We start from the raw sequence: 25,872 nt of genomic DNA, 5'->3' as shown, positions 1-25,872 counted from the left end.
GTGCGTCCTTCTGAAACTCTTCACTCAGTATTGGTTTGAGTTCATTGTCATTGGTAGGTGTGCCTCCACGCCATTTGCTTGAACTCTGTACAGAATTACATTGTGTGAATACATCACAAATTTCCACCATTTCCCAACTAGCAAACATTCAAATTATTTCCAATTTTTCTGAAGTTAAAAGATGCCATAACAAACTTTGTTGTAGTGTGTAATTTTTGAAAGTTAATATCATAACTCTCATATAAATATAAAATGAAACATCAGATTATTTAATTTATTCATTAATGAAGAAGCCAGTAAAATATTATAATCAGCTCAAAGGAGAATCTGATGAATAAGTACATATATAGGCAATCAAGAGTGTTGAAATAAGATTTCTAATAATTGCAAAACTGATTGATATCTATAGAGCAAGAATATAATGTTCAGGTTCTTCTTTTCTACATGGTAAGATCAATTAGTACCTCTATGAGACAACATTTTTTGCCTTTTTATACACAAGAGTCAGTTGCATTTCACCTCATACCCATTAGGATGGTTACTATCAAAAAAATAAATAAGGGAGAGAGAGAGAAAACAAGTGTTGGCAAGGACGTGGAAAAACTAGAACACTTGTTCACTATTTGTAGGAATATAAAATTGTGCAAGCCCTTAGGATAACAATATGGCAGTTCCTCAAAAATTAAAAATAGAATCACTATATGAGCCAACAATTCTGTTTCTGGGTATATATCCAAAAGAATTGATAACAGGGTCTTGAAGAGGTATTTGGACATCCACGTTCATAGCAGCATTATTCACAATGGCCAAAATGCAGAAGCACCCGAGTGTCCATCAATAGATGAATGGATAAACAAAATGCAGTATATGCATACAATGGAATTTTATTTAGCCTTTAAAAGGAAGGAAAGTCTGATGTATACTACAACATGGATGACCATTAGCATATTATGCTAAGTGAAATAAGCCAGTCACAAAAGAAAATGAACTGTATGATTCCACTTCAGGAGGTACCTAGTGTAATCAAATTCATAGAATAGTAGTCAAATTTCATAGAAGTAAAATAATGGCTGCCACGGACTTCAGGGAGGAAGGAATCAGGAAGTTATGGCTTAACAGATACAGAGTCTCAGATTTGCAAGATGAAAAGAGCTCTGGAGATGGATTGTAGTGACAGTAATACAGCAATGTGACTATACTGAATGCCACTGAACTCTGTACTTCAAAGTCGTTAAGATGATAAATCTTATCCTACATGTGGGTTTCTGTGCTCAGTCATGTCCGACTCCTCTGTCCATGGGATTTTCCAGGTGAGAATACTGGAGTGGGTTGCCACTTCCTTCTCCAAGGGATCTTTCCCAACCCAGGGATCAAACTCAGGTCTCTTGCAAATGGTTTCTTTACTGCTGAGCCACTGGGGAATCCTATGTGTATTTTACCACAATTTCTTTAAAAAATCAATGATAAAAAATAAGCACTAATTTCATTTTTGTACAGCTTACAAAGTTGTAAAATAGGGACTTCCCTGGTGGTCCAGTAGTTAAGACTTCACACTTCCAACACAGGGGGTTGTGTGCAAGTGGGGTTGCGGGTTTGACTCCTGGTCGGTGAGCTAAGATCCCACATGCATTGTAGACAGAAAACAAATAAAATAAAATAAAAACACCTTTTAAAAAAAAAGGCAAGGGGGATTTTCCTGGTGGTCCAGTGGCTTAGACTCCACACTCCCAGTGCAGGGGGCCTGGGTTCAATCCCTGTCAGGGAACTAGATCCCACATGCCACAATGAAGAGTTTAGATGAACTAAAGATCCCACGTGTCACAACTAAATTTGTGAAACAGCAAATAGCCTGTGTGCATGCTCAGTCACTCAGCCGTGTCTGACTCTGCGACCCTATGGACTGTGGCCTGCCAGGCTCCTTGTCTGTGGCATTCTCCAGGCAAGAATACTGGAATGGGTTGCTGTGCCCTCCTCCAGGGGATCTTCCCCACCCAGGGACTGAACCCATGTCTCTTATGTCTCCTGCATTGGCAGGCAGGTTCTTTACCACTAGCTCAACCTGGGAAGCCCATAGCCTAGTCAAAGACAAAAGTATACATTCCTGTAGAAACAGATGACCCTGAGCCAACACCTAGGATGCCATTGAAAGGGCATTCATTTGCCCATTTCAAAGTCTTTCAAATTTTCTGCAGTATATATGTGTTCTTGTGTATGTGGGAAAGCTCTTTATATCTTAATGTAGATTTGCTAGATTATAGGATATGTATCATCCGATTGCTTCCTAAAGTGTGTGTCTTACCAGTTTACACCCCCACCAGTAGTACAAACAGAAACCCAGATGTCCAGGAAACAAATGAAAAGATGTCTGACTTCTCTAGTAAAGAGGGCAGTGCAAATTAGAACAACTTTGGGAGCATTTCAGACTTAGAAAATTTGCAAAAATTCAAAGTCTGCCATTACCAAGTGTTGGTCATATATTAAATTCCTGAGTCAGGAATATCTGGTTGAAGAATTCTAAAGCAGGCACCAGGAAGAAAAAAAGAAAGAAAGAAACAGACGACAAGCCCTAAACACAGAGCCCCAAGGCTAATTTGCCCTTGAAGAAATAATGTCAGGCCCTTGTTTAAAATTCATGGAAAGAAAGGTGTGTACATGTTGGGATGGAAAAGGGGTGCTTAGAGAATAGATATTAAAGGCTACTCTTTTTTAAAAGTGTTTAAAATTTTTCCCAGCTTTATTGAGATATTATTGAGATTTAGCATATTTAAGTTTAAGGGATACAGCTTGATGATTTGATGCATGTATATGAAGTGAAGTGAAGTGAAAATCACTCAATTGTGTCCAACTCTTTGCAACCCCATGGACTATACAGCCCATGGAATTCTCGCCTTTCCCTTCTGCCCGGGGATCTTCCCAACCCATGGATCAAATCCAGGTCTTCCACATTGCAGGCGGATTCTTTACCAACCGAGCCACCAGGGAATGTGAAATAATTACCACAATAAATGTGTGTGTGTGTGTGTGTGTGTGTGGTGATAACTTTTAGGATCTAGTATTTTAACAGCTTTTAACTATATAATTGGAGAAGGCAATGGCACCCCACTCCAGTACTCTTGCCTGGAAAGTCCCATGGATGGAGGAGCCTGGAAGGCTGCAGTCCATGGGGTCGCTGAGGGTCGGACATGACTGAGCGACTTCACTTTCACTTTTCACTTTCATGCATTGGAGAAGGAAATGGCAACCCACTCCAGTGTTCTTGCCTGGAGAATCCCAGGGATGGGGGAGCCTGGTGGGCTGGCGTCTATGGGGTCACACAGAGTCGGACACGAGTATTGTTAATTATAATCACCATACTGTACATGTGGTCCGCAGAATTTATTCATTATATAGCTAGAAATTTTAACTTTTGAAAACCTTCACCCATTTCCCCCAACCCTCTGGCAACCACGTTCTACTGTGTGTGTGTGTGTGTGTGTGTGTGTGTGTGTGTGTGCGCGCGCGCGCGCGCGCGCACGCTTAATCTCTCAGTGGTGTTCGACTCTTTGTGACCCCATGGATTGTAACCCGCCAGGCTCCTCTGTCCATGGAATTTTCCAACAAGAATACTGGAGTGGGTTGCCATTTTCTACTCCAGGGGATCTTCCCAACCCAGGGCTTGAACCCATATCTCTTATGTGTACCTGCACTGGCAGGCAGGTTCTTACCAACTGAGCCAGCCACGTGGGAGTAAGAACACAAAGGATTTGTCTTTCTCTGTCTCGCTCATCTCCCTCAGCATAATGCCCTCAAGGCCTGTCCACATTGCCACAGAAGGCAGGGTTTCCTTCTTTTCTGTGGCTGAACAACATTGTAAGATGTAAAAACCAATATCAGATTCCCAAAACAAAAGCTTCAAAGAAAGATTTTGATGGAAGCAGAAAAGTTATTGGCAACTTAGACAAACGAAGGGGCTTCCCTGATAGCTCAGTTGGTAAAGAATCCGCCTGCAACACTGGAGACCCCAGTTCGATTCCTGGGTCAGGAAGATCCACTGGAGAATGGATAGGCTACCCACTCTAGTATTCTTGGGCTTCCCTTGTGGCTCAACTGGTAAAGAATCCGCCTGCACTGCGGGAGACCTGGGTTCAATCCCTGGGTTGGGAAGATACCCTGGAGAAGGGAAAGGCTACCCACTCCAGTATTCTGGCCTGGAGAATTCCATGGACTGCATAACCCATGGGGTCACAAATAGTCAGACACAACTGAGCGACTTCTATTTTCACTTTAGACAAACCAAAGGAATCGAAATAATCATCACTGACAGGACAGAGAAATGTTACACTATTAATCTGCAAACACAGCTCCAAATACTGTGAAAATACACAAAATTTAAACATCTTTGGGGGGTGGGAAGAATTTGGAGATTGAGATTGACATATATCACTACTATGTATGAAATAGATGGTTCATGAGAACTTGCTGTGTAACCCAGGGAACTCTACTCAGTGCTCTGTGGTGACCTAAATGGGAAGGGAATCTTGAAAACAGTGGATATATTATACATGTATACGTATAACTGATCTCAGTTTGCTCCACAACAGAAACTAACACAGCAATGTAAAGCAACTATACTCCAATAGAAAGCAGGGACTCAAACAGATATGTGTACCACAGTGTTCAAAGCAGCATCATTTACAATAAGTAGAAACAACCCAAATGGATGATAAATGAGTGGATAAAGAAAATAGTATATTCATGCTTATGTGTGTGCTCAGTCACTTCAGTCATGTCCAGCTCTTTGCCACCCTATGGACTGTAGCCCCCAAGGCTCCTCTGTCCATGGGATTCTCCAGGCAGCAGTACTGGAGTGGGTTGCCATGCCCCTCGAGGGGCTCTTCCCAACCCAGGGATTGAACCTGTGTCTCCTGTGCCTCCTGCCTTGCAGGTGGGTTTTTTACCCACTGAGCCACCTGAGAAGTCCAGTATATTCATGCAAGGGAATTAGTATTCAGTCTTTAAAAGGGAGGAAATTTTGACTCATGGGAGAACATGAGTCAGCCTTGAAAACATTATGCCAACTGGAATACTGTTGTGGTTTAGTTGCTAAGTCGTGTCCAACTCTTTGCGACCCCATAGACTGTAGCTCCCTAGGCTCCTCTATGGGATTTCCCAGGCAAGAGTACTGAGGTGGATTGCTATTTCCTTCTCCAGGAAATCTTCCCGACCCAGGGGCTGAACCCATGTCTCCTGCTTGACAGGCAGATTCTTTACCACTGAGCCACCTGGGAAGCCTCTGAGTGGAATAAACCAGACACAAAAGGACAAATACTGTATGATTCTACTTAAGTGAAGTACCTGGACTAGTCAAGCTCATAGAGACAGAGAGTAGAAGGGTGGTTGCCAGGGGCAGAATGAGCAGGAATGGGGGGAGGGGTATTGAAGGGGTACCGAGCTTTAGTTTTGCCAGATGAAAAAAGTTCTGTGGTTGGATGGTGGTGATGGTTGTATGAATGGACTTGATGCCACTGAACTGTAGACTTAAAAATAGTTAAAATGTAAGTTTCACATTATGCATGTTTTACTACAATAAAAAAAGAATGTTAAAAAATAAGCATGTTTGGGTCCCCAAGGAAACCAGAATAAATTCTCTAAAGTACAAATGGTACAGATTATATTCTTTGATCACTTTTGTTATAAGAAATGAATAGCAGAAAGGAAAGAAACAACAAAAAATTTTAACCTCAGAAGTTCCAAAAGTCTTCTTAAACATCGGTTCCATGAGAGAGGAAATTAAAAATAAAATTTAGGAATAAGTATATCAAAAAGGATAATAATGAAAATCTCATGAGATGAAGTCTGGGAAAAGCTAAGGTCATGTTCAGAGGGAAATTCATAGCATGAAACATATTTCTAAACATTGAGGATGAAAATAATGAATTGAAAATGTGACTCAGAATTGAGGGGGAAGCAACACCAACCAAACTGCAAAAGCAGAAGAGATTAATAAATATAAAAGAATTAGATAAAGATACTATAAAGAGATGAATAAAGATAAAGAATTAGAAAGCAGAGAAAGAGTAGACCTGATGAACAGATTTGAGATTTGATTATTTTAAGGAGGAAAAAAAACAATCCCACAAAATAAAATAGAAAACTGAAGAACTTCTCCAATAAAAAGGAAAAGGAAAACACAGATACTAGATATTAGAAATTAGAATTTGACCACAAATTTAAAGGAAATAAAAATAACTATAAGAATATGTAAATTGGTATGCTTCACTGAACAGTGTGTGTGTACCTATATACATGTATAATTTTTAGGTGAAAAATACACACTGTTCTAAATATGATTAGTACGAGAAGTGCCTGTATGTAAAACTCAGTAGTTTTCTTTATATTCCAAAAATAACCAGTTAGAAAATATCCTGGGGAATAGATAGTAAGAACACTACTGACCTATGGTGGCGGGGGGAAAGTGCAAATGTTCTTAAGGGATTTATTTATTTTTTGTATTTAACAAACCCTTATACAGTATAGGGCTTACCGTGTGCCAGGCATATTTAATCCTTAACACCCCTAGAAGGTAGGTTTAATCATTATCCACATTTTTCAGATGTAGAGACTGAGGCACAGAGAGGCTAAGTAACTTTGCCAAAGTCACCCAGTGTACAAGTGGAACCAGATTTCAAAGTGCAGGCGGCTTCCAGCATCTCTGCTCTTTGCTGTTATGCTGTACAGGGAATAAATGCAAAGATATACCGTGTTTCAGGAGAGAAGATGCAATATCATCAAATAACTTATTCACAACTGAAGTGGGCTTTCTCACGAGGGCTGAGATGCTGACCGGCCAGCCGTCCAGCGTGACTGTCAGCAGAATGGCGCCCCCCAGGGGTGCACCGAATCACGCAGGGGTCCCTGAGGAAGCCACAGGTCAGAGCAGACAGCCTCCTCTGAGTCTGACAATGCTGATGTGCTGGCCCTTTCTAACTCAGCAAGCAATCTCCTCCTCTCTTAGATCCAGGAGATGGTCCACTCGGAGGTTGCTGCTTATGACTCGGGCCGACCAGGGCCCCTGCTGGGCCGCCCAGCGATGCTGGCCAGCCACATGAGCGCCCTCAGCCAGTCCCAGCTCATTTCTCAGATGGGCATCCGGAGCGGCATCGCCCACAGCTCCCCGTCACCCCCAGGGAGCAAGTCAGCGACCCCCTCTCCCTCCAGTTCAACTCAGGAGGAGGAGTCGGAGGCACATTTCAAGGTACGTGGGGATGGAGATGCAAAGGCTTCAGATGCCTTAGAACGCCTTCCCGTCAGCAAGGGACAGGCCCTGTGGGAAAATGGGCATCACCTACCTCTAGAAAAGACTACAAGAGTATAACTATCCCCTTTGTCGGAAAACAAGGAAAATTCTGGAAAAACGTGATGACGTCTTATTCCTCAATGGCCAGAGGATCATTTTGGTGGCATTGATGGCAATGGCAAGATCCTCAGGGCCACATCTTGTGGCCACTCTGACCTTTCAGGAGGACCACAGAGATGTGTGGTCCAGCACGGGGCACCTCTGGGCATCACTGTGAGAGGGAGCATTAAAAACAACCCCCCCACTGCGGACATGACCCCTGCAGATCCCTGGAACCAGGGGTTGTCCTGCTTCTTCAAGAACATTCCAGGGAATGAGAACTCACCACCTGTCCAGCTCCTGAGCTTTCTTTGCACTGACCCCAAGCCTCCCTCCCTGTCAAAGAGCATCTTGTTTTACTGGAGCAGGAAACAGAGACCCATCAAAGCCAAGGATGCCTGTGCTTGCCCGGAATCTCCCACAATGCCTCTCCCACAGTCTCTCCTTGAGCCACTGGTAAAATCAAGACTTGCTCCCTCCCACAATGTCTGCCTCCCTTTCTTCTTCATAAGGGCCTCTCACTTCTTTCCACGTGGTGTCCCTGAAGAGGCCTGGGGCAGTAATTGTGGCATCCATCAGAGACCCTGACCTCCTAGCTGGGGTGGGCACATCTGGATCCTGGTCCAGCTTCATCCTCAGGGTAACTTGATCACTACTGTAGTCCAGGCAGGAGGTACTTTTAATTTAATTTGTATTTAACAAATCCTTCTAAAACACTTGCATGGGGCAGATACTATTCTAAGGACATGACAGGTATTAATCCATATAATCTTTATCACAACCCCATGTAGTAGGTGGCTTTATTATCTCTGATTGCCACGTGGGGAAACTGAGGCACAGAGAGGTCAAGTGACTTATCAGGTGTCACTGAACCAGGATTTAAACGAAGGTGGTTGTAGTCTGGCTCTAGCACACGTACTCTAAACCACCCGCAACGCCCCATCTGCTCGGCAGACAGAACTGAGGCTTGGAGAGGTGGGTGACCGCAGAGAAACACTCAAGAATAGGACTGATGTGGCCACAGACTGCCCCTCACTGTCCCTCAGACCCACAGACCTGAGTCTGGCCCGTGGTTTCCTTATCAGTTTACGATATTACCCTCATTTTCTTGGAGCATTAGAGCCACAGTCTTCATAGGCAGGATCCATGGCCTTTGGCCAAAATCCCTGGTCCTTGGGTGGCCTGGGAGTCCTAGTCGGTGGGGGACGTGCCCACCCCCTCCATCCTGGAAGCCAGGTGCCCACAGTACTGAGATCCTGGAGTCTGACTGCATCAGAGGCCAGGTATCCAGGGTGAGGTCACCCTGCTGACAGTTACATTAACCTCTCTCCCATCCAGCAACTTCAAAGAGGGTCAGAGGGACTAAGCCACCTGCCCCAAGTCGCAGAGCTGAAATGTGGTGGAAGAGACCGGTCTCATTCATTCAAGAATAATCTTTGGGGATTATTTGTGATCACAAGAAGGGAGAGGTGTTAAGAAAAGATATATATATATCCAAAACTTGGAAATAGTCCAAAAACAGATAACTGCACAGTCTTTCAATGTATATCACTGCCTTATCGAACAGGCTCAAGAATTATCTGATGATTCTCTGGGAGATTATACTTTCCTTTTGATTCCTCCCTCATTATTGATGGGGGCTTTTACATTCTGTAAAGGAAGATGTTAACTTGGGGTGAGGGCAAAGTGATGAAGAGGTAAGCAATTTTTGTTCGATTGCAAGGCAAATTAATTTTTCCCTGTAGAGACACAAATGACTTCTGTGCAGCAGAAAAGACTAAAGGCTCAGAGGTGATGGTTTTATTGCTCTATAGGGCAGTAACTTGTTTCTTTCTCTTGTGTTTTTTTGAATGAACTTTACCATCATTCTGAATGAAAAACCCAGGGCTCGTACCCAGGGCATGTGTGCTCATTCGCTTGTGTGTGATTTATGTGTGTGTGTATATTCAAACCCAGCGGGTGGCCAGGGCATTGCCAATGTGTGAGGAGGGCTGGGCAAGCTGGGAAAAGCTAAGGAAGATCCAGCTCGGCCTAGGCTGGGTCGGTTAGCTGGAGGTCCTGGGCTTCTCTGGTTTTCTAACTCCCCTCACCCGGGCAGATGTCGGGAGAAAAGAGACCTTCAGCCGATCCTGGCAAAAAGGCCAAGAACCCAAAGAAGAAGAAGAAGAAGGATCCCAATGAGCCACAGAAACCTGTGTCAGCCTACGCACTCTTCTTCAGAGACACTCAGGCTGCCATCAAGGGACAGAACCCCAGCGCGACCTTCGGGGATGTGTCCAAAATCGTGGCCTCCATGTGGGACAGCTTGGGAGAGGAGCAGAAGCAGGTGAGCCCCCATCCCTTTCTGGGCCGTCCCTCAAGGCTCTGTAGTCAGACTTGGAAGGTCTGGAACCAGGTCCAGCCTCTGGAACTAGGGGAACTAGCCTCTGCCCAGCCTCTGCTGAGGACTCTACTGGGCTCACTTCGCCCATCTGTAAACTGGGGAGGTAGGCCCGGTCCCATTTGGCTGTTCTGTAGCTGTGTTCACTAGCGACTTGGTTAAGTGGGGGAGGAAACTGGACCTCTGCTGCCTCGTCTGTTAAATGGGAACAAGCATCTCCAGCCATCGTGTGCCTCCAACTCTGAAAGTCTGGGGTCCAGGTCACAGCTTTCCTACCCACTGGCTGTAAGCCTGTGGCTTCACCTCAAGGGCCTGCGGGGGGGATAGAAGCAGACCTAGCTCAGAGGTTAACGCCAGTTACCAGCCCTATGAGCTCAGGCTGACCACCTGACCTCTCCCCGATATCACCCACATCTTGGATCTTTCAGGCCTACAAGAGGAAGACCGAAGCAGCGAAGAAGGAGTATCTGAAGGCTCTGGCAGCCTACAGGGCCAGCCTCGTTTCCAAGGTAACATCTGGGATCCCTAAGCCCAGCCCTTGAGGAATAGAGCAAGAACCAAAGTCCATGGGAATGGTCAACACCACAGGTCTTGAAAGGGATGGATAAGACCAATGTGGTCCCTTCTCTGGGCTTCCCAGGTGGCACTAGTGGTAAAGAATCTACCTGCCAATGCAGGAGACATAAGAGACCTGGGTTCAGTCCCTGGGTGGGGAAGATCCCCTGGAGGAGGGCATGGCAACCCACTCCAGTATTCTTGTCTGGAGAATCCCCATGGACAGAGGAGCCTGGAGAGCTATAGTCCATAGAGTCGCACAGAGTCGGACTCAACTGAACCGCTTAGCACACACGCATGCGGTCCCTTCTCCAGGGTACCTCCTGTGTGCCAGCTCATGCTGCGTACTTTACACACATCTCATTTCACATGATTCTTCCAACAAGAACCCAGTACACAGGAGTTAAGCAACTTGCCTGGAAGTATCCAGTCTGTTAAATGGCTGTACTAGGATTCAAACCCAGTTTGCCTGTCTTCAAAACTGGCCTTTACTCCTGTCCTACGCTCAGCCTTCTCTGTTGACACCAGTATCACAGGAGGCTCAGCATGGTGGCGGTTGCGTGGTCCAAGCCCGGGAGGGAGGTGGTCTGGCACCTGCTACAGAGGACATGGTTTCTGAATTGGGCCAGAAAGGGCCAAGCAAAGAGGGTGTCCCAAATCAAGGGAACAGCCAATGCAAAGGCACAGAGGCTGGGAGAAGCCCACAGAGAGGATAATCCAGCTGGGCGATGCTCATGCCTCGGGCCAGGCTGAGGAGCATGGGTTCGCCCGTGGACAGGGGAACCCCCAGGGATTAAAATATGGGGTGGTCGGATGGTCAGAGCCAAGGGTGGTGGGTCCTGAGTGATCTCTCGTGAGTCCCCTGCTCTCCCCTGAGGGACGTGAGAGCCAGCCAGTGGGTTACAAAACCATGTGGGTCTCGTGGCCCAAGTTCCAGCTTATCCACGTTGGTTCCGGCTTATCCAGATTGGTGTCTGTTTCCCTTCCAGAGCTCCCCTGACCAGGGTGAGACCAAGAGTGCTCAGGCGAACCCGCCGGCCAAGATGCTACCCCCCAAGCAGCCCATGTACGCCATGCCGGGCCTGGCCTCCTTTCTGACCCCGTCTGACCTGCAGGCCTTCCGCAGCGGGGCCTCCCCCGCCAGCCTCGCCCGGACGCTGGGCTCCAAGTCGCTGCTGCCCAGCCTCAGTGCCTCCCCACCGCCACCGCCCTCCTTCCCTCTCAGCACACCCCTACACCAGCAGCTGCCGCTGCCACCCCACGCCCAGGGCACCCTCCTCAGCCCACCTGTCAGCATGTCCCCAGCCCCCCAGCCTCCGGTCCTGCCCGCTCCCATGGCACTCCAGGTGCAGCTGGCCGTGAGCCCCTCACCTCCAGGGCCACAGGTAAGCAGGACCCAGCGAGAATGCGCTCCTGAGGAACCCCCTTGTGGAAAGGGAAGGCAGCTTGGGATTCCAAATACTGGCCCTGCCACTCACGGCCTGTGAAACCTCAGCCTTGGCACTTTATCCCTCTGAGCCTCAGTGACCACATCTGTGAAATGGGATGAGTACACCTGGCCTGAGATGCACTGGCTGCAGAGAACAGCTGGCAGGTTCCCAGGCAGATTCTTCAGATTCCTAGGGTATCCCAGGCCCTCCTCTCTCAGCTTCTGTCCATTCCTGCTCTCTGGCCAGAGAGGCTAAGGCCACTGAGCCTTAGCTCCTGGCTCTCCCCAAAGCCTCTGAAGCCTGATCCCTGCTAATTGCTCCATGGACACTGGGAATTACAAAGCCTGCTTGACCCTGGGAGGTCACACAGCCCAGTAAGTCCATTTTACAGAGTGGGAAACTGAGGTCCAGGGAAGGAAAGTCCTTCACCACCAGCACCCCACCCTTGCAGCTAAGACTAGGACTGGATTTTCCAGAAGGTGCTCTACCAGGGAAAAGAAAGAAGTAGTCCAGGCAGACGGGCGGAGCAGAAATTTCATATAAGCCGGGGCGGTGTCTCTGCGAACAGCCCCATCCCCTCCTTGCTGCCTGAGAGGCACCCCTTTGGCTCGCCTTTGCTCACCGCCTCCTCCTCCCCTCTCCGCAGGACTTCCCTCACATCTCTGAGTTCCCCAGCAGTTCCGGACCCCGCTCCCCTGGCCCGTCCAACCCCACGAGCAGCGGAGACTGGGACAGCAGTTACCCCAGCACCGAGTGTGGCGTCAGCACCTGCAGGTGGGCCTCACCCCCACCCCTGCCCACGGTGGGAGCTGCTGAGGGCAGTGTGAGGGTAGTATGAGGATGGGGTGATGGGAGGAAAGGGCAAGGAGGACACTGCAGATCACTGTCACCTGCAGGAGGGCCTCGTGGGCACCAGGTGCCCAGCGTCGTCAGGAGAGGAAGTAGAACAAAGCAAGGACCCGTAGGGACTCAGCTGTCTGGGGCCAGGCCTGGGGGATACTGAGGCCCGTCTTCGCTCTTGCTGTTTTTCCTTCCATCCTGTTATTTTTCTTTTCCTTCTTTTTTTTTTTTTTTTTAAGATTTACTTATTTATTTAGTCTTCCCTGGTGGCTCAGATGGTAAAGAATCTGCCTGCAGTGCAGGAGACCCAGATTCGACCCTGGGTCAGGGAAATCCCCTGAAGAAGGGCATGGCCACGTGCTCCAGTCATTCTTGCCTGGAGGATTCCACGGGCAGATTTATTTAGTTTTGGCTGCACTGGGTCTTTGTTGTGGCTCACCAGGCTCTAGAGCTCGGGCTCAGCAGTTGTGGCGCAGGAGCCTAGTTGCCCCGTGCCTCGTGGAGTCTTCCTGGAGCAGGGGTGGCCCCTGCCAGCGGATTCTTCGCCACTGGACCACCAGAGATCTCCACCCTGTTTTCTTTTCTCACAAGTGCTTCCGCGTGGCATTCATAGCTAGAGCAACTGTCTTTGGTCAGCTTCCCGAGGAGCAGAGCCTGAAGCAGGAATTTGGTGCCCTTGATGATGTATATTTGTTCAGGGAGAACCCCGTACCAGTAGTGGGGCTAGGGCAGCGGCTGGGGCAGGGAGGAGCCTAGCGAGGGTATGGCCTCAGCCAGAGACTGGCTTTTATTTTTTAATTTATTTATTTTAATTGGAGAATAATTATTTCACAATATTGTGATGGTTTTTGCCATACATCAAGATCAATCGGCCACAGATACACGGGTCCCCCCAATCCTGAACCCCCATCTCCCTCCCCCCCATCCCTCTGGGTTGTCCCAGAGCACCGGATTTGGGTGTCCTGCTTCATGCATGCAACTTGCACTGGTCATCTGTTTTCCATATGGTAATATACATGTTTCAGTGCTGTTCTCTCTGGCTTTGGCCTGATCTCATGGGAGCTCTGGGTTCCAATCACAGCACAGATTTGGTCCCATTATTTGGTCCCATTTTTTAAAATAAAATAATTTTTTATTATTTTTTGGCCGCACCGGGTGGCATGGAGAATTCTGTGTTCCCCAACCAGGGATTGAACCAGAGCTCCTGTAGTGGAAGAACGGAGATTTGGTCCCAACTTTTAAAAGTTCTAGCTTTTTGTATCCTCAGCGCTGAGGACCGGGTGGTCTCCCACCAGGATTCCAGGAAGGGTGTTTGGTTCCGCGCGCACACACACACCCCCCTCCGACACAAACACACACCCCTCCGACACAAACACACACCCCTCCGCAGCCACACACACCCCTCCGCCGCCACACACACACACACACATCCCTCCGCCGCCACACACACACACACACCCCTCCGACACCCCGCAGGTGGATAGTAAAGACGGGACCGGCCCAGACCTTCACGCATCTTCCGAGGGGCCGCTGAATCCGGGGAGGGGATGAATGGCCAGTGAGCAGCTGTCCCCATGCACTCGGGCCCTGTGTCCTGCCCCGTGAGGACCAGGGGACTCCTGGGTGGGGGGCGGTCACATCAGCTCTGACAGCCCCTCCTTTCTCCCCAGCCTGCTCCCCAGGGATAAATCGCTCTACCTCACCTAAGCCCGTCTCCCTGTCCTCCCTGAGGCTTGCTGGAAGGGCGCTGCTCAGAGCCTGAAGGGCTGACAGCAGAAAAGAGGCCTCGGCAGGAAGCAGGGCGCCGGCGCGGAGCGCAGTGAGATGCCCGGGCCCAGGGCTGAGGCTCTTCCTCACCTCCCGGCAGACTCTGCAGAGGCCGCCCGCCGCCCGCCGCCAGCCCAAAGAACCTGCTGGAACCTCCCGCCCCCTGACCGCTTGCTCCAGGGTTCCGTGGACCCCGCGCCTCGCCTGCCGCCGTCCCCTCCGTCTGGTCGTCTGCGCCGGAGCTGTCCCTGGACCGGTGGCCCCGCCGCAGGAAACCACCCCAGATGCGCCGGGCGGGGGTCGGCTCGGCGCCAGACGTGCAAATCCGGTTTTACAGTGTGAACAAGACATTATGACACTTACAAACTGTTGGCTCCATGTAAGTATTAGTTGACTATGTGTTTTAGAAGCTGTGCTGAAGACACCTGTAAGATTATTTTGTTGGGATGGGGTGGGGCGGAAAGTAGATTCCTTAAAGGTAAAAAAAAAAAAAAAGGCATTTTATATGACCGTTAGCACATTTTTTTTTAAGTTTTATCTCAAGGGAGACGTGCACAAAAGAGGCTGCCAAACCATTTCACCCTCTGTACAGCAGGAACTGGACAATTTATAGCCACACTCAGAGACATTGCGCTTTCTTTTTTTTTAATCATACATTCATCTATTTAAAACAGCCAGCAATGACTTCTGTCTGTTTACGAGGAACAATCGAGAACAAAATTGCAGTTTTTATCATAAAGTGTGTGTGCTTTGGGGTTTGGTTTGGGTTTGGGTTCTTAATGTTTGCAGCTGTTTTCTGACCCTGCAAATGTCTGTCCTGGTGCCCAGTGCTTCTCTCGAATTTCTTTATAATAAAACTGATAAAAAGTTGGAAACAGCCTGTCTCTCTTTACACTTGGTAAGCCAGGGGCAGGCCCTCTGCAGTGATCCTTGGTGGTGGGATTCGCCAGGACAGAGCCCCTAGTGTCAGCCAGGTTGAGGGCAAAGTCCCCCCTGCCCTTTCTCCATCCCTGAGGGTCTCTGTGGGCGACAGAGCCTGGATGGCCTCAGTCTTGCCATCTGTAGAAGTGGGGCGATGATGGTGCCAGCAAGTAGGTTCCCATGATGATTCAAGGTGCCTTGCGTGCTGGCCACACAGGGAGCTCCCATCAGCAGGTGACCACAGTGAGTCCCTCCCGACCACTCCCTTGCCCCCAATGGAGTTTCTGTCCTCTGGAAGTTTCCAGGCTGGTGGAGGTGAGAGGTGCATTTAGGGCAGCAGGAGCCCAGGGTGGGAAGAGGGACTCCTCCAAACCCAAGTATAGCAAGCATCTCAGACAGGGAACTCTTAACTGGTTTTCCTGAAAGATGTTAGGGGTGATAACCTCAAAATAAAGTAATAATTATGTGACTATTTTAGCCATTTCTGGAAAAATCACAATTGCCTGGTGTGGAGGAGCTAGGGGGAGACTGCAGCTCTTGGGCCTCATGACACAGCTATTTTGAGATGAAGAGCAGGTTTAGGCACCCCAAACCAGGCCCATGACCCAGACAGAGGAGGCTGCATGGGTCTGGCCCCTCGTTCTCCAATCACATAACCCTGCTTCACCCAGATAACAACTCCTGGGATAGGCACAATTTCTCTGAGCCATTTCCTCACTGGAGGACTTGTAGTCCACTTTGGAAAAAGAAAAAAAAACCCAGCCCAACAAACAAAAACAACATGCTGTCATGTCAGTAGCGTCGTTGCAGTGTGAGGCATAAATATTTCATGTGGTTACAATTTCCTGTGTGGAGCTTGTCAGTAACACACAGATGACTTAGAGAGTTTAATATTCGACTCTTGCTTCTCTCCATACATTGGAGAAAGCAACATTGCTGGATCACTGGGATCCACGCACACAGTCCCAAATAAGAGTGCTAGGCTATTGGGTTCTTGCTGCTGAGGTGGATGCTCCCACCTGCTCTCCCACCACTACCCCACATCGCTACATCAGGATCTCAGGGTTCCTTTGGCCACATCCATGTGCTGATGCTGGCCTCTCTGTCAGCTCCAGGGATGCTCGGAGGCACCCAGACGGAGTCTGAATACCCTGCCCACACGTATCAGGGGGTGGCCAAGTGGGTGTGTCCCGGGGGGTTCAGAGAGTGGAAGCAGAGTGCATGGATAGTGGAAGGTACAAGGTTGATTTCAGGGTGAGGAAGTCCATGGTGCCTACTATAGGGGAAGATGTTGGTGCCCCTCCCAGACCCCTTTATGGGCTGGCTCCTGAGTATTGGCTGTTCACTGGTCACAGCTGCCCCCTTTGTCCTAGTCGTCGCCCTGGACCAGGAGGGGATGCCCCACGCCCCAGAGCTGCCCTCCTAACCAAATAAGGGAGCAGCCACTCCGTGGTACCTCTCATGCTCCAAAGCTCCTTGGGATCACAATGCAGCGGCTCCCCATCTTTGCTTAGCTCCTTCTCCACCCTACCCTGCTTCCCTCACTCCCCTACTCAGAGTACCCGCCTGGTAAATTTCTTAACCCAGAAACCCCATCTCAGGCTCTTATTTCTCAGACAATGGATCCACAATCCTAGCTGAGCAGAGTGGGGCCACACCAGTAACGTTCCATATTCTTTCCCTGGCTCTGGCCCTGCCTTCAAATGTAAGACTTTGAGCCCTTGAAACCAACCCAAGCCTTACGCAGGGGAGATCTAGGTTCTCACATGTTCGCAAAGAAATCCTCTCAGAACTTCCCTGGTGGTGCAGTGGCTAAAACTCCACACTCTCAATGCGGGGGGCCCAGGTTTGATCCCTGGTTGGGGAACTAGATCCCATGTGCCGCAACGAAAGCTCCCATATGCTGCAATGAAGATTAAAGGTCCTTCGTGCTGCAACTAAGACCCGGAGCAGTCAAATAAATATTTTTAAAAAAGAAATTGTCTCCCCAAGGAAGTCCTCTCTCCAGGAAGCAGTGTCTGCTACCTCTTCCTATTCTGTCCAGAGATGATGCTGGTTCAGCCCATGGAGCCCCTGGAGCCTGATGCCACACCCACTGTAAAAGCACTGAGGCTTCTTCACAGATGCCCCCACCCTGTCCCTGTGCCCCTAAAGCTGCCACCCTGGGCTCAGAATAGACCAGCTACCGTTGCAGCCATGGCGCCCCAATCTGCCAAGGCCAGTCTGTGTGGCCTGGACCCAGTCCTCGAGGTCACATGTTATTGTTGCTTGGTCCCTACTGCAGGGCTCCTGACCTGGTGAGGACCCTCAGCCCCTGCCTGCGGCCCGCCCTCCCCAACCCGTCTCCCCTCTCTGTGGAGCTGATCCAGGAACCAAAACTGCTTGCCCTTCCAGATGCCAAATGCTTGATTCAGCTGCCTGCATCTTCCAGCTCCCCCACAAAACCCTGGAATCCTAGCAGGGGCCACAGCAGGGGCAAAGGCCAGGCTTCTCATCCCGAAAGGAAGGTGTGGCTGGTCCTGAGATTGCCCAGAGCTAATCCCTCCCTCTAGGGCTACGTCTGAATTTCCATATTAGACAGAATGTGGGCAACATGGCCCGCATGGGCTTTCCAATGAATTTTCAGAGTCCAGGATGTTAAAATTCAATTTATTCATTCAGCAGGAATACAAACAAGTGGGCAGTTTACTCTCTGCCAGGCCCTCAGCTGAGCACCCAGGACCAAGTGGAATCGGACACAGAGTCTGCGCGTCTAGGAGCTTACAGCAAGTTGGGGAGGCAGAGAATGAAACCAGTAATATTAAATTAATCCTCAATTTATAATTTCATATCATAAATCATTAAAAAAAACATACATTTAAAACTACTATGTGGCCAGTGCAAAAAGAGGGAGCCGGGAGAAGGCAGAAGAGGGGCCCCCAGTCCAGCTCGGAGTCTGCCAAGGCTTCCTGGGTAGCTGATATCTGGACTGTGCCCTGCCTGGTGACCAGGACTGAGCTGGAGGACTGGCCCGTGCCTGAAGAATGCCATATTTTCCTGATCCTGACCTCAGAGGCTGACTCTGTGGTTGTGATTCTGCAAAGGTGAAGAGGGGCGGGGAGGGATGAATTCAGAGTATGGGATTAACTGATACACACTCTGTGTATGAAATAGATACGCAGCAAGGATTTGTGCTATACAGGGAACTATATTCAATATCTTGTTATAACCTGTAATGGAAAAGAATAGAAAGAAAAGAATATAGATGTGTACCCACGCATGGCACATGGGCACAATGCCATACACATTACATACCACGTGCCTGCCAGGCCCATGCATACACCCCAGTATGTCCTGGCTAGTACATAATACGAGAAACTTTACCTCTGTGTAGAGCTTAAATAACAACAATAATAATAACTTCAAAGAACTTTCCATGTATTAGCTCATTATTATTCACAGCAGCTCTTTGAAGAGGAGACTATTACTCCAAGTTTCATATGAGAAAATGGGGAAGGAGCTTTGCTCAAGGTCATGGGACTCGTAGGATGCAGAGCCAATATTCTCCCAGGCAAGCTGTGCCTGGATCTGTCCCTCATCACCACACACAGCAGCCCTTCGTCTCTCTGGCCTGAGTTTCACCCCGCATTCAGAGCTTACCTGGGCCTCCAGCCTCCCTTCTCTCCAAAGGAAGGGTGTTCCTGCTGCCAGAAGGCACCGCCACCCCCACCCACCCATCTCTGTCCATCTGACCTTGTCAGCCCTTGACCTTCGGCAGGAGAGCTAGACCCTGCAGTGGAGGAAGAGTGCCCTCCAGATGTTCCTATGAAACACAAAGCGGGTTAATTAGCACTCTGTCTGGAAGATCCCCTGGAGGAAGAAATGGCAACTCACTCCAGTATCCTTGCCTGGGAAATCCCATGGACAGAGGAGCCTGGCAGCCTCCTCTGAACAACTTCACTTTCCCTTCTTTCCTTTCACCAGTACTTATAAGATATCAATTGGTAAGGCCCCTTAGAAAGTAAAACTGAAAGTAGCTCTGACGTGTCTGACTCTTTGTGACCCCATGGACTATTCAGTCCATGGAATTCTCTAGGCCAGAATACTGGAGTGGGTAGTCTTTCTCCAGGGGATCTTCCCAACCCAGGGATAGAACCCAGGTCTCGCACATTGCAGGCAGATTGTTCACCAGCTGAGCCACAAAGGAAGCCCAAGAATAAGTCCTCTTAGAAGGGCCCCAAAATAGTTGTTCCGATCAAGAATAGCAGATGGTGGTGTGTTAGGTTGGGAGAAAGCAGTGGAGAAAGGGCTCTTGAGGAAGTGATCCTGGCGGCCCTCACGGCTCCAGCCATCCCCTCCCACGGGATGCACGTGTGGATGGTGTCAGGATGCTGGCTCCAGGAGATGTCCGTTCACCCATTTCTTCTGGAGCTCCACGTATGAGTGTGCTGGGTATGGTGATGTTTGGCCCTGAATCAACTTCTCTAACACATACGCCTCAGAGGTAGCCCTGGTCACCCACTCTGGGCTATTGGAGCTGTTCCCTCCCGCCAACATATTTTATACAAATGAGTAATGACTAAGAGGGATTCCCTTGTAGCTCAGTCGGTAAAGAATCTGCCTGCAGTGCAGGAGACCCAGGCTTGATCCTGGGTTGGGAAGATCCCCTAGAGAAGGAAATGGTAACCTACTCCAGTATCCTTGCCTGGAAAATCCTACGGACAGAGGAGCCTGGTGGGCTACAGTCCATGGAGTCGCCTGAGCGACTAATACATCTTAATGAATAAGATGGCTAGTCGGAGACGGGGACAAATGCTCCAAAGACAACATAGTAGGGTGACACGAGAGGAATGGGTGGAGGGAGTTGTGGCCACTTCAGACAGGGGATGGAGGTGGCCAAGCAGAGCCCTGAGAAGGTAGAGGAAGCAGCAGTGACCATATCTTAGAGGACAGATTGCCTGAGAGAAGAAAAGTCTCGTGGAGGGGACCTGGGGCAGGAAGAAGCCTTCTTGCTCTGGAGTAGCAAGGAAACCAGTGTGGCTGAGGGATGATCAAATGCAAGTGTGGACCAAGATGGGTTTGAGGATGCAGCTAATGGCCTGATGAGGACTCCTAGGCCACAATAAGGAAGTTGGACTTTGTGGTCAAGGCAGTAGGAAGTCACTCGAGTGGAGGAGGGACACGATCCAAACTGCCTTTTCACAAGGTCTCTCTGGCTGCTGGGGGTGGGGAGTGGAAGTGGGGAGATTCGTCAGGGGGGCTGTGCAGTCATCCAGGGGAAGGACAGTGGTGACACCAGACAGGCTAGTGACAGTGGACGAGAGGGATTGAGATGGCTCAGATGCACTGTGTCACTGGAAGTGATGGGGGCTTGAGGTGTAGTTGGCTCAAGGACAGTTGTTGGCCGAGAGAAGCAGCACTTGGGGCAAGGAGTTCATAGTCCGATTAGTAGGAAGCTCATCCCATCTCTGCCCTGCCATACGTTCACCAGTTCCCACCATGTACTGTGGGATTATTATTGACTTTGAGGGCTGGGAAGGAATCAGAACCAGAGTACTGGGCAGGAAAGGGCTTCCTTAACTGCAGCCTCAAAGCAGTTAAAGAAACTAATATGAAGACCTTCTAGTCAAGGGAGATTAGACATGGAGGCCAGCCGTGATTTGGCTGTCGCCCTTGTAGGTATGGACTTAATTCAGTTCAGTTCAGTCACTCAGTCGTGTCTGACTCTTTGCGATCCCATGAATCGCAGAATACCAGGCCTCCCTGTCCAACACCAACTCCCAGAGCTCACTCAAACTCATGTCCATTGAGTCGGTGATTCCATCCAGCCATCTCATCCTCTGTCGTCCCCTTCTCCTCCTGCCCCCAATCCCTCCCAGCATCAGAGTCTTTTCCAATGAGTCAACTCTGCATGAGGTGGCCAAAGTATTGGAGTTTCAGCTTTAACATCAGTCCTTCCAATGAGCACCCAGGACTGATCTCCTTTAGAATGGACTGGTTGGATCTCCTTGCAGGCCAAGGGACTCGCAAGAGTCTTCTCCAACACCACAATTCAAAAGCATCAATTCTGCGTCGCTCAGCTTTCTTCACAGTCCAACTCTCACATCCATACATGACCACTGGAAAGACCATAGCCTTGACTAGACAGACCTTTGTTGGCAAAGTAATGTCTCTGCTTTTGAATATGCTATCTAAGTTGCTCATAACTTCCCTTCCAAGGAGTAAGCGTCTTTTAATTTCATGGCTGCAATCACCATCTGCAGTGATTTTGGAGCCCCAAAAATAAAGTCTGACAGTTTCTACTGTTTCCCCATCTATTTCCCATGAAGTGATGGGACCAGATGCCATGATCTTCGTTTTCTGAATGTTGAGCCAGCTTTTCCACTCTCCTCTTTCACTTTCATCAAGAGGCTTTTGAGTTCCTCTTCACTTTCTGCCATAAGGGTGGTGTCATCTGCATATCTGAGGTTATTGATATTTCTGCCGGCAATCTTGATTCCAGCTTGTGCTTCATCCAGCCCCACGTTTCTCATGATCTATTATGCATATAAGTTAAATAAGCAGGGTGACAATATACAGCCTTGACGTACTCCTTTTCCTATTTGGAACCAGTCTGTTGTTCCATGTCCAGTTCTAACTGTTGCTTCCTGACCTCCATATAGGTTTCTCAAGAGGCAGGTCAGGTGGTCTGGTATTTCCATCTCTTGAAGAATTTTCCACAGTTTATTGTGATCCACACAATCAAAGGCTTTGGCATAGTCAATAAAGCAGAAATAGATGTTTTTCTGGCACTCTCTTGGTTTTTCCATGATCCAGCGGATGTTGGCACTTTGATCTCTGGTTCCTCTGCCTTTTCTAAAACCAGCTTGAACATCTGGAAATTCACAGTTCACATATTGCTGAAGCCTGGCTTGCAGAACTTTGAGCATTACTTTACTAGTCTGTTAGATGAGTGCAATTGTGCAGTAGTTTGAGCATTCTTTGGCATTGGCTTTCTTTGGGATTGGAATGAAAACTGACCTTTTCGAGTCCTGTGGCCACTGCTGAGTTTTCCAAATTTGCTGGCATATTGAGTGCAGCACTTTCACAGCATCATCTTTCAGGATTTGGAATAGCTCAACTGGAATTCCATCACCTCCACTAGCTTTGTTCGTAGTGGTGCTTTGAAGGCCCACTTGACTTGACATTCCAGGATGTCTGGCTCTAGGTGAGTGATCACACCATTGTGAGCTGACTATGGCTCAGATCATGAACTCCTTATTGCCAAATTCAGACTTAAATTGAAGAAAGTAAGGAAAACCTCTAGACCATTCAGGTATGACCTAAATCAAATCCCTTATAATTATACAGTGGAAGTAAGAAATAGATTTAAGGGACTAGATCTGATAGATAGAGTGCCTGATGAACTATGGACAGAGGTTCGTGACATTGTACAGGAGACAGGGATCAAGACCATCCCCATGGAAAAGAAATGAAAAAAAAGCAAAATGGCTGGTGGGGAGGCCTTACAAATAGCTGTGAAAAGAAGAGAAGTGAAAAGCAAAGGAGAAAAAGAAAGATATAAGCATCTGAATGCAGAATTCCAAAGAATAGCAAGGAGAGATAAGAAAGCCTTCCTCAGCGATCAGTGTAAAGAAATAGAGGAAAACAACAGAATGGGAAAGACTAGAGATCTCTTCAAGAAAATTAGAGATACCAAGGGAACATTTCATGCAAAGATGGGCTCGATAGAGGACAGAAATGGTATGGACTTAATTACGTCTCCTCAAAATTGTATGTTGAGGACTTCCTTGGTGGTCCAATGGTTAAGAATCTGGTGGCCCAGATGGTAAAGAATCTGCCTGCAATGTAGGTGTCCCGAGTTTGATCCCTGGGTTGGGCAGATCCCCTGGAGAAGGGAATGGTTACCCACTCCAGTATTCTTGAGAATTCCATGGATGGAGGAGCTTGGTGGGCTACAGTCCATGGGGTTGCAAAGAGCTGTACATGACTGAGTGACTAATGCTTTCACTTTCATTTGCCAACACAGAGGACAGGAGTTCCATCCCTGGTCCAGGAAGATGCCACATGCCTCAGGGCAATTAAGCCCCTGCACCCGAGTGTGTGTACTTTAGAGCCCACGTACCCCAACTAGAGGGTAATCCCCCTTGCCACAACTAGAGAAATGAAGACCCAGTGTAACCAAAAGTAAAAGATAAAAATTAAAAAATCATGTTGAAATCTAAACCTCTGTGTGATAGCACTTAGAGGTGACTGGGTTTAGATGAGGTTATGTGGCAGGGGTGGGGGTGCCCATGCTGGGATGAGTGCTCTCATAGGAAGAGGTACTGTGGATAGTGACTGCGGGCATGAAATTAGAAGATGCTTACTTCTTGGAAGGAAAGCAATGACAAACCTAGACAGCATATTAAAAAGCAAAGACATCCCTTTGCCGACAAAAGTCCATATAGTCAAACTGTGGTTTCTCCAGTAGTCATGAATGGATGTGAGAGTTGGACCATAAAAAAGGCTGAGCACCAAAGAGGTGATGCTTTCAAAGTATGGTGCTGGAGAAGACTCTTGAGAGTCCCTTGAACTGCAAGGAGATCCAACCAGTCTGTCCTAAAGAAAATCAGTCCTGGATATTCATTGGAAGGACTGACGCTGAAGTTGAAGCTCCAATACTTTGGCCACCTGATGCGAAGAGACGACTCATTAGAAAAGACCCTGAGGCTGGGAAAGATTGAGGGCAGGGGGAGAAGGGGGCAACAGAGAATGAGATGGTTGGATGGCATCACAGACTCAATGGACACGAACTTGAGCAAACTCCGGGAGGTGGTGGAGGACAGGGAAGCCTGGTGTGCTGCAGTCCATGGCGTCGCAGAGTCAGACTCAACTTATCAGCCGAACAACAACAAAGAAGGGACACGGAAGAGGTGTAATTAATTCCTCTCGCTCTCTCCTCCCTCTCCTTCCCTCCTCCCCTCTCCCCTTCTCCGTCTTTCTCTGCCAGCAGAGATCACAGGGAGCAGACAGCCTTACATCCTCACCCCAAGACACAGGTCTCATCAGACCCTGGTGGCACCTTGATCTTGGACATCTAGCCTCTAGAACTGTGAGAAAATTGATTTCTGTGGCTGAAGCCCCTCAGTCTGCGGTGCTTGTCATGGCAGCCCAAACTGACTGCTATGCCCCGAGAATTATTAAGGGCTCTGGAGGGGCAGGAAAACAGGGGCAAGACCCCCTGGCGCTTGGGGCGTGCAGAACCGGGCAGGGCTCGGTGGCATGAAATCCTGCCAGTGGGACATCCACAGTAATTTCATGCTGTCTCCTAACAGCAATTATCAGGGACACGGGAGGAAGGATGTTAATATTCAAGGTCCTCGACTTCAACATTTAAACCAATCATACATGTATAGAGCTTAACAGGTCAAACTACCACGCAGCTTGTAACAACACGGCTCTCCACATCTTCCAGCCCCGACTCCTACCACCTGCCCTCATACCCTCAAGGCTTTTAGTATTTCCTCTGCGGCTTCACACAGAAATATGGCTGTACTGCTATTTTGTGATTTATCCACTTAAAAATATTATTCATTCACTTCTTTCCCTCCATCTAAGGGACACTTACAATGAGACAAGCTGGGATCTGGCATCCTTTGCTGCAGTGCTTGCACCTGGATACATAGCTCCTCCTTGAGCACCGAAATACAAAGAAACTATATGGGACTAAAAATAACTGCATACATGTAGAGTTGGGGCAAACGCTGGATGAAAGATATAAAGAGACCAAAAAAATCCCAACTGCCGCTTTTGAAGAGCCTGGAGCAAAAGCAGGGTACTGTGTATATCCCCTGCACACAACACCACCTAAGGGAGGGGGGTGCAAAGCACCCAAACACACCCTTACCCACACCCCACATAAGGAACCAGCTTGCCCCCCTTCGGGGAGCAAGCGAGGGAAACCCTGATGCTTTAGAAGCCCCAGTAAAGCCTTGCCTGAATTTGGCCTCTGATTAATTTCTATCAGTCAACAAGGTCAAGAACCCCGTCGGTAACAATAATACTTTTTGAGGACCTACTCTATATATTCTATATAAAGTCCGTTTTATTTCTCACACAACCCTGTAAAATAGTTGCAATTAACCCCATTTCCCAAATGAAAAAAGCAGATGCAGAGAGAGATGAAAAAAATAATTGATCCCAGAGCAAGTCAGTGGCAGAGTCAGGGTCTGAACCCCAAGCCTGTAGCCTTCATACTTACTCACGTGTCATAGGGTTGCTCCACAGTGTCACATGGACATTTGGGGCTGGATAATTCTTTGTTGGATGGGAGTCGGGGGAGGAGGTGGAGTACTATTTTGAGCATCACAGGATGTTAGGTAGCATCGCTGGCCGGTACCCACTGGATGCCAGTAACATCCCTCTTTCTGACTTGTGACAACCCAAAATACCTCCCGACACTGCCAATGACCCCTGGGAGGCCACACCACCCCCAGCTGAGAACCACCGATGTATCAGAAGCTTGGGCTGGACTTCCTGTTGCTGTGGGCTAGTGCTGCCTTAGGTGGGGAGCCAGGCTTGGCCTCTGGAGGGCCTCCCCCCTCTCTAGCCACTGCTCTCCCTATGGTGTGAGAAGTCCATGG

The 25,872-nt window shown here is 48.6% G+C and overlaps 1 protein-coding gene across 1 annotated transcript in view; it reads left to right on the top strand.

The window, feature by feature from the left end:
- Nucleotides 1-15,222, top strand: part of TOX2 (TOX high mobility group box family member 2) — a 153,374-nt gene extending 138,152 nt beyond the window's left edge. The window contains 6 exon segments of the mRNA XM_027558495.1: nt 6,995-7,234; nt 9,474-9,701; nt 10,184-10,264; nt 11,300-11,695; nt 12,387-12,514; nt 14,251-15,222. Coding sequence (XP_027414296.1) covers nt 6,995-7,234; nt 9,474-9,701; nt 10,184-10,264; nt 11,300-11,695; nt 12,387-12,514; nt 14,251-14,287 — 1,110 coding nt within the window. The 3' untranslated portion in view covers nt 14,288-15,222.
- The last annotated feature ends 10,650 nt before the right edge of the window (nt 15,223-25,872 follow it).

Source organism: Bos indicus x Bos taurus, chromosome 13, assembly GCF_003369695.1.
Source record: "Bos indicus x Bos taurus breed Angus x Brahman F1 hybrid chromosome 13, Bos_hybrid_MaternalHap_v2.0, whole genome shotgun sequence".
Lineage (NCBI taxonomy): Eukaryota > Metazoa > Chordata > Mammalia > Artiodactyla > Bovidae > Bos > Bos indicus x Bos taurus.
Note: the sequence above shows the minus strand (reverse complement) of the source record. Positions and strands in the feature narration are given on the sequence as shown.